We start from the raw sequence: 9,233 nt of genomic DNA on the forward strand, positions 1-9,233 counted from the left end.
GGAAATCTAAAGTATGCAGTAATGGTGGCTGAATATATTTACAAGTGGGCTAAACTGGTCACAATTCAAAAATTCTATTGGCAAAATATCATTGATCGCCTTTAGAGTGACCGAGGCTCTAAATATAGACAATAGCACCTAGTTTGACTCGAGAGCCTTTAGGATGTTCTACCATCAAGTTGGCATAATCATGCACTTTTGAAATTTGCTGGCAGGGCCGCACGGCACTTGCCCCCAGAAGCACGTGATGTTAGCGCGGCAGCACACACAAGTGTCTGGTACCCGACCCGGTGGCGATGACTGGCCACGACAAGAGTGCATCATCGCGTTCGTGTATTCCCTGGCCTGCTGCTGTCGATCCGATTCCCGGCCAGAACGTGCTAGCTAGACAAGGACCACGACCACGAGCCAGGCCATCGCGCTCGCGCTCGCGCTGCAGCCAGGGCGCCTTTCTATCGACGGCGACGCGGCAGCGACCCTGTCCCCTCCCTTTCACCACGTACGTGGGCTCTGCTTGGTGCCACGGAGTTGTCGTACGTACGTCGTCGTCCATGTGAGGGCCAGCGAGCGTTCCAAATTTCCTTGGCGGGGGCGCGCGGATTGGCAGGCACTCGTGTGGACGCAAGAGACCCGATGATCCGATACAATCGATGGCGGCGGCTTACGTGGCTGCAGGTGCATAAATCTGCTGCCATTCAGCATGATTTGATAGTGCCGTAACCATCTGCCGGTCGCGCCCTTGCGGATATCGCTAGGGCCTGTTAGATAACGTAGCTAAAAATTAACCTGTAGGACTAATAGACTAACTAGCGCTGAAAATTGGGCTGTTTCGGGTCTGGCCCGTTCGGGGCTATCATGTTTCGGGTCAAGAAAGCCCGATTTTTTTTATCTTATCTTGCTAGTCCAAAATGTAGAAACAGTGATATAGCTCGACCCTAAAACACGTTGGACCATACCGGCTCAAGCCTGATCCATATATTTTTGTTAAGGCACCATCAGGTCTAAGAAAGGGTGATTTTAAGAGAAATGAGGGAGAGGTAGGAGCTGTCAGACTCTTTGAGAGAACTCTAGGTATTCTCAAGCTTCACCAGGAAGTCTACAAATTGTTTGATGTTATTTGTGTAACACTACTGTCACACTCAGATTTAATGACAAATTCAGATGCATCTCATATATGTGCTAGGATCAAGTTTCACACATATGGTGACTCAGTGTACAGAAAACAATGTCACACATCTTTTTACTTAATATAAATTTTGTATAAAATAACTTAATAAATTACACCATGGCGACAACGATACTGCATAACCATAGTTGACTTGGAGACGATAACCTAGACCTCTCTAAACTCATCACAACATCATTCATGCTCTTCCGACGGTACATGTTCTTGATCTGGTGTGATTATAGCAAGGGTGAGCTCTCATACGGCCATCGCTCAGCAAGTGTGGGAAAAGTGTGTATGAGCTCACTTATGGTTGGGGTTCATGTGGTGTAAGGCTTACCAAAAAAACTAGTTAAGGTTAAGCATTGATTTTAATTAAGTTGGTCAAAAATTTATTAGCAGTTACTAAGTATAAGTAAATATCATCCCAATTAAATACTTGATCAATATATAAATATTGTATAGAAATTCCACAATACAATACATGACAGATTAAGTTCATAAATTACTCATGTGAGGGTTCGAGCCACTCATGATCGTGAACAAGGCTGATATATCAGTTTTACACTCTAAAGAGGTTGTGTATCTTTACCCACAAGCTGTGATCCCTTTTTTGCCTCGGGTTGAGAACCTTAAACACTACCAAGGTAAGTAGAAAGGGCTCACTACGAGGTCTTTATAAGGTTTCACTACCATGAGAGAATCCCTTTCCGAAACGCTATCGCAGACAGATCGACCCAAGAACCTCCCTATACTAGCAGCTTCCCACACCTCGCTTGTCCCTTTCGGGAAAGGATTAACTCACACTAGCTTTTCTAATTAATTGGCTAAGGACATCACATTCCACCCTTGTGATAGCACTGTTTTCTCGGGTAGTTCTTCATATTCCAATTAACCAACATGACCTTATCATGAGCAATAAATAATCTATTACCAATTAAATAGTTAACCGTGGTAATAAGGCATGCCATGATGCATATATATTATAACTTCCAAAACCAGATATAACAATAGCAAAACTACCCAATAATTCATTTATATGCAAGGTGTAGGGTAAACAAACTAGGTAATCTATTAGGTCCCATCAATTTAACCTAAGCATGCCATGGTGATTGATAGAATCATGAATATTATTAGGTCAAAATTTGGATCAAGGACACAACTTACCTTATACTTGCGAATTCAACAACTCAGGTGTTTCTCCAAAGTTGAGCTTCAAATTCCTCGTCACCTCGTTTCTGCTCGTAGCGATACATATAAATAAGAAAATAGTGGATACAATAACATTACGCAAAAGCATGAAAATAAACCTCACAATAATATTCTATGCATCACTACGAGGTCGTAGGTTCGAGAACTACCAAATCGGAGTTAAAATGAATTAGTTATGGATTTTCTAAGATTTTGAGGCGCATATGATCTAACACATGGGATAAAAGATATTGCATTTAACTAAGCAGGTATTAAATTGAAATATTTGAGTTAATATTAATCAGTTTAATAATTATTTATAAAAAGTGTAGGTTATAATATAAATTAGATTAACTAGATTGCCTAGCTAATTAACATTTATTTAAACAAACAAATAATTGATTAATTATTTAATTAAAACATGTGGCATGGTTAAAACATTGTTATTACTATGTATGCAAAATTAATATAAACCTAACAATCTTTGAACAAATTTTAACAATTTATTTGACCTATAAGATATCGTATTTTTAATAAATTATGAGGGCTGCACAGAAATAAGTGACATGATAGCTTAGATTAGTTTGTTAAATGTGGAAAATGTTTGTTTATAAAGGCATGACTCAATTGCTGCAAACTTATCTGGATTGTACCTACTATTAAATTTATGTTGCATGACAGTCTTGTATGTAAAAGGGCATGTGGTGGTGGTTATCTATTAGGCGGGAAGTGCAAGCCTATCACGTGGAAAAGACCCATAACCTACCACCAACTTACCTTCCAACTAAGCCCTTCAATCTCACGTTGCTGTTGGACATCTTGTTTGTTTCGCATATTAACAATGAATAAGAGATCCAATCGACGAACCAAAAGCGCGGTGACAAAGCTCTCGCGGAGCCGGTCACGGCGATGTTCCGGGTTGCCCCGGAAGATGAATAGATGGAGAGAAATTCCTTGTCGGAGTTGTAGCTAGAGTTGGGGAGGAACTCAAACTTCGATGAGATGGTCATAGCGGCTTATGAGGCGGCGCTGTTGCGAGGCTATAGAGGAGATAAGTCTATGGTTAATGACTTGAGGTGTTATAGTAGCATGTATTTATATAGACAACGAGGTTGACAGTTACATGACAGATCTAATCTGGTAACCGTAACCTAATCCTATGATAATCCAACTCTGCTTATCTGTTTTGTGGAAAAGAACTGAAGGTGTGCTTCTTTGCGGTTGTTGGTGCTGGTAATATAAACCGGTGGCTGGGGCTTTTCAGCTCGCCTGCAGCTGATGCATTATGCATAGTGTATTCAAACATGGGCACATGGCCTATAATACTAGCGGGAACACAAAGGCCAACTAACTACGACGCGAGAACGGTCTATCAGTTTCAGAGCCCAAGAGTCCAAGACCAGGTGGTACGTTAACCGTTTGTCTGGCCCAGGTGCGGCCCTTTTCCTGAGTGTAATGGCAGGCAGCATTGAGCTGCAACTGCAACAGCTTGGAAGCAGTAAGCACGCATCGCCGCCCCCCATCTCCCCCGCACCGCGCACCTCTATGGCCGCCGGCGAAGGCGGAGGTGGGGACATCGGCGCCGACTCGGAGCGGCGCCTGCAAAAGGCTATGGATAAGCTCTACCACTTCCCCAAGCCCAAGTCGAGTAGCACCGGTGGCTCCAAGCCCTCTTCGTCGACCTCGGCTCCAAGGTTTTGCCCTAATCGTTTTTGCTCTCACCTCTTCTGTGCTTCTCTCTCCCTTATTTATTATGCGATTTGACGTACTCTTGATCTGATCTGATGCGGCAGCTCCGGGAGAGCGGTGGGGAAGGCAGCGGCGGAGGCAGCGAGGAGGTTCGGGGTGGTGCGCGGGTCGCGACTCCCGCATCAGATGTTGGCCATGGCAGCGATCTCGCCGCCACCGCCGTGCCGCCCCTGGGACCGCGCCGACCTCATGCGTCGTCTCGGGTCATTCAAAGCCATGACCTGGTTCGCCAAGCCCAAGGTACATTTTAGGCATGCCTACTTTTTGCTTGCACATGTTTACCCTTATAATGGATCAGTGGCATTCAGGTGGGCACTGGCCATTGGATTTGAGTTAGAATGTTTGGGGGGACTGAATGTAGTTTTTGGTTAAAGCACGTTAAAATGCAATTGAAAGTCTGGTAGCAGCGTGGAGCTAGAGCGAATTTGAGGGGGCTGCGCTTGCCCTGTGAGTGCATAGATTTTTACCATGGTTGTATTGTGTATATGGTGAAAATTTTAGCATAATCACTTTTTTTTGTCCTGTGGGTGTGCCCGCACCCGCTGCTATCTATAGTTCCGCCACTGTCTGGTAGTTCTGGAATTTTGTGGATGCTCGAGTTTGTGATGATGTATTATGCGTATGGTTTAGTTGCGTTCAGGTGAAGTATCTGCGGTTTGTAGTGGTGGTTGATAACTATTTGCTTTCTTCAGGTTATTAGTCCCGTTAACTGTGCAAGAAGAGGATGGACTAACATTGAGCCGGATGTTATAACATGTGAAGCTTGTGGGGCACGACTCCTGTTCTCCACTCCTTCCTCATGGACAACACAGCAAGGTCTGCATTTTATACTATGTTAACCTGTGCATTTCATCTCAAATGATGAGTCTATGATTGAAGACAATATTTTTTGTTATGGTGATGATTTGCGAATGATTATAGAACATCCCAGTTTTATCTGAAAGAGAGCGTATAGGCTATTACCTGCTTGATGTGATATTCCTGTTCATTCTTTATTTTTATTTATTGATGATGATGTGTTTTGTGCAGTTGAAAAGGCTGCTGCTGTTTTCAGCCTGAAGCTGGACTCTGGACATAAACTACTTTGCCCGTGGATTGATAACATATGTGATGAATCACTTGCTTTATTTCCACCAACACCTCCTCCTGTTTTAGTTGGGAACTACTATGAGCTTTTGTCCTCTCTGCTGCGACTTTTAGCACTCCCAAGAATTTCCTGCTCTTCTCTTGAGACCATGAAAAAGAGGAATCCACAGCTAGAGCAGTTCCTATCAGAACCATTCTCTTCATCAGTTGTTCTCAAAGGGGGACTTATGCTTACTGAGGACTCTACAATTAAGGATTTGGATGATGCTTTTCAAGATGCTGACACATATTATCAGGTAATTCTCTTCATCTATTTGTGGAGTTGCTGACTTGTGATATTTTTCTTGATATGTTCACGGGAACCTCATGATGAACCATATGACTTCTAGCCTTTTAGGTGATAAGTATCTGATATTAACCATGGACAATGTACATATGCAACTGAATAAATTATGCTTAGTTAAAACCTATTAATGGCTATTACTCTATCATGTTAACATAGGGCAGGTCTAGTGCAATGGTGAGAGCTGTCTCACTGAGTCACCTTGCTTTGGTTTATCCCTTCCCTAAATCCAACGCATGTGGGAGCCTCCGGCAGTGGGTCTGCCTCTTTTTTACTCGAATATTAACACCTTCCGTGCCGTATGCAATGAAATATTTTTCATAGATTTTTTTTCTACTTTGTTGTCCGTAGGCCTGGTTTGAATTAGTTTTGTCCTTTTAAGGAAATTTAGCAATACTTTCTTGAAACAAAATTTGACGTATAAATATCTGGTGTTGCTTCAAAATAGTGATGGCAATATAATATTTGTTGAGTTCTAAATGAAATAGTCAGAGGACCAGTCTGCCGCAGTGGTGAGATACTTTTCACTGAGCCAATGGTCTGGGGTTCTAATACTAAGATACACAGCTCTCTTGCGTATTCGAGAAAAAAAATGGTCTGGGGTTCGATGCAGCCTCTCTGCAAAAATACAGGGGTGAGGCTTGCCTCGGTTATTCCTTCCCCAGACCCCACTTGTCGGAGCTGCCAGCCTTGGGTCTCCTTTTTTTTCTAAATAATAAAATAGTCAAAGATATTGAGTCCAGCTGTTTCTTTAAGAACTCGATTCTGTCTGTGGGAAGCTTCTTTGCTGTGTTCATTGGAATTAGATCCTTGTATCTGAATTGACATTCCATATTATTATCTTAAGTGCCTTTTTCTTTTTGTGAATTCAGTGAGCATTCCTGTATCAAACCATCCATCTGTCTTTCCAACTTAACACTTAACTTTGCAGCAGGCACTTAAGATAATAAGTTTGTGTGGATGGGAACCCAGACTACTTCCTTATGCTGTTGACTGTGGAACTGAGTTTCACTCCGATGCAAACTCTACCTCTAAATTGGCTCAACCAGAGCAATCAAGTAAGACAATGGAGGATCGGGTAATACTTTACTCGCCTGATGGTGCTCGACCATCTGTTGATGTTAATCAAGAAGATCAGCATTATGATCCACTATCAGTTGTTTTAGATTGCCAGTTTTGTGGTGCATGTGTTGCCTTGTGGCCTTTTTCTCTTGTGCAACGACCTCTTCAACTCTTTAAGCTGATTTCAGATTCTAATAGACAAGATGACCAGGATAATGGACATGCCAACATAGTGAGTGGAGTAGGACATTCAAAGGATGCCAACATTAGTTTTAACTTCACTATTGCTGGGGGTCCTCCACCAACTAGACAAAGTTTCCGACCAAAAGTTTCATTTCCTGTCGTTAGTCGACATTTGAAAGCTGATTTGAACTCCCGTGTGAATTTGCTTTCCTCCAGAAGTGATTGCTACATGGTTCCTGTTGCTTCGCATGCTTCAGGTTCCATGAAACGTAAAAGAAGCACAGATGAGCCTCATTTGTTGGAAGGTGATGCCGATGATGTTGATACATCCACCATAGGGGCAAATCATGACCAGCCAGGAGAAAATTCTGAAAAGAGCATATCAAACTTAGTAGTGAGCACTGAACAGAAACAAGATGGTTCACATTCCAATGCAGCTAAGGATACTGAATTGGATGAAGCTTCCAATGAAACACAACCAGAAACAGGTTCTCCATTAAGAAAAAGTATAACAAGCACATATGCAGATGCTGATCAACATGGATTGGAACCTAGATTTTGCTCAGTCCAGGGTACGAATGAAGAACCTTCTGGTGGAGTGACCCTGACAGAGATGCATGCAAACAATTCCAGGTCAACTGAGGTCAGCACAATCACAGAATCATTAGTTAACAGGGAAAAAGGTGTGTACAGACCTCTAGGCAGATAACTCATTTATGTGTAGTTGTTACAATTGAAATGGTTGAAGTCAGTATACGAGTAATTCTGTGTAGCTTGTTATATGTCTGTTCGCCCAGCTTTCACGTTGCTGTAACAGTTTGGAAACTTTGGCTATAATTAGCACATTCAAAGTAATAGCTGTTAGGCACAAATTGTGCTGCTACAACAGTGCTGAGTTTTCTTTTCATCTCGTGGCAGCAAAAAAATATTTATCTCGCTACTGTAGACCGAAGACTATGCCTGCATACTATGTTCCTCATTCAGTTTTGTGTTTCTTATTTGTTAGTCTAGTTGAATAATGTGCTTTAAATTCTTCATCGGTATCCTCGGTTCCAGGGTCATCTGTGTCCATCACAGTTAGCCCTCATTAACCCTAACTGTGAATTTATGCTTTCTTTGACAGAAAAACAAGGGCTGTATGACAGAATGAATGAGTTTGATCCTATCAAGCAGCACCGGACGTTCTGCCCTTGGACTTCCCCTGATTACGGCGAACCCTTGCCTGGATGGAGGCTTACTCTCTCGGCATTACTTGCTGGGGACAAGAGATCTGATGGGGACTTGCAAGTGGATATTCAGACCAGCCTTCTCGATGAGGTAGAGGTGCTTTCATTGAATCAAGCCTTGCATCTCTAGAACGCAACCTCACAGTTTGTTTTCTATGATTCAGGAGGATGACCCTCTTACCTCTGTTAGGAAGCTTTTCATGACACCACCTCCGAAAAGGCGGAGGATACAGCAATCTGAAAAGAGCTGAGAAGCGAACTGGATCCACATGTTGGGAAAGCTGGGGTCAAACTCATACGGTTGGACAATATCATGGGGCAGATCCAGAATGCCATATGAATTGAATATTGGAACTGGAAATGTTTACGCTGCACATCTGTGCGATGTACAAATTCTTGAGGCAGCAGCTGGGAAAATGATTTATGACATGGTTAATTGTTCCAGGACGATACTGCTGCTGTAGAAGCCATTGTTGTGGTGGTTAAGGAATGTAGAAGTTGGGTTACCTCTTCCCCATTTGAAACCACCTGAGCATATACACCGTGATTTCGTAGCTTAGTAATGTTGTCAACTTGTTATATTGCATTCTTTATATTGCTGTACGATCACCTGTTAACTGTTAAACCCTCGGGGAATTTTGATTGGCAAGAGCGAATTCGTTTGACGCCTTTGCTGGCTGACTTACCTGTAATAACTGCTTAAAGATCTGATCGGCTTGAAACGATAGGTTCTGCCATTCAATAGCCTACAATGAATCATTTTTGTAAACAGGTCTACCGTGCGTGTCTTCCAGAAAAAAAAGGATAAACGTTTGTGCCGTGCTGCATCACTGCATGGCTTCTTCACGCCAATAGCGTGCAGCTGCAGAAACGATACTCGCGACATGCCGATCGCGTCGGAATGATTGATGTCCGCCTCGTATTTTGCTTGTATACTCCCTCGTATAACCAAATGTCGGCCGAGACAGTTCGAAGACGACCAGCTGCTCGTTTAATTCGATCTTGCTGAAGCGATTGCCGGCACCAAGATTTAGGCCGTTTTCATCAGCAACGGAAATCGCCAGTCTTTTTGCCATCCAGATCTAGCTTGGCTCTGAATGTTGGGCCAGGCTGCCGGGCTTAGCGAAACAGGCTGTCTGGAACGGTCTAGCTAGAACTAGCCCAACCTCGCCAAAAACGAGCAAGCTATTCATTACGTTGCGGATGGCGATGAATGGGTTACCACAGA

The 9,233-nt window shown here is 43.0% G+C and overlaps 1 protein-coding gene across 2 annotated transcripts; it reads left to right on the forward strand.

Annotated features, from left to right (window-relative positions):
• Nucleotides 1-3,623: 3,623 nt before the first annotated feature.
• LOC100273822 (putative C3HC zinc finger-like family protein) lies at nt 3,624-8,741 on the forward strand. 2 transcript variants are annotated; one of them, XM_008656383.3, is made up of 7 exons: nt 3,624-4,050; nt 4,150-4,345; nt 4,798-4,921; nt 5,135-5,487; nt 6,466-7,462; nt 7,903-8,096; nt 8,170-8,711. In XM_008656383.3, exons 1-7 carry the CDS (start codon nt 3,812-3,814, stop codon nt 8,254-8,256), a joined length of 2,190 nt encoding a protein of 729 aa, XP_008654605.1. In that variant the 5' UTR covers nt 3,624-3,811; the 3' UTR covers nt 8,257-8,711.
• The last annotated feature ends 492 nt before the right edge of the window (nt 8,742-9,233 follow it).

This window comes from Zea mays, chromosome 8 (genome assembly GCF_902167145.1).
Source record: "Zea mays cultivar B73 chromosome 8, Zm-B73-REFERENCE-NAM-5.0, whole genome shotgun sequence".
NCBI lineage: Eukaryota > Viridiplantae > Streptophyta > Magnoliopsida > Poales > Poaceae > Zea > Zea mays.

Bases quoted from the DNA above. Each gene is read 5' to 3' on its own strand.
- LOC100273822 (XM_008656383.3), top strand. From the start codon at position 3,812: ATGGCAGGCAGCATTGAGCTGCAACTGCAACAGCTTGGAAGCAGTAAG. The intron at 5,488-6,465 runs GTAATTCTCTTC...TTAACTTTGCAG, and splicing joins ATGCTGACACATATTATCAG to CAGGCACTTAAGATAATAAG. The intron at 7,463-7,902 runs GTGTGTACAGAC...TTTCTTTGACAG, and splicing joins ATTAGTTAACAGGGAAAAAG to AAAAACAAGGGCTGTATGAC.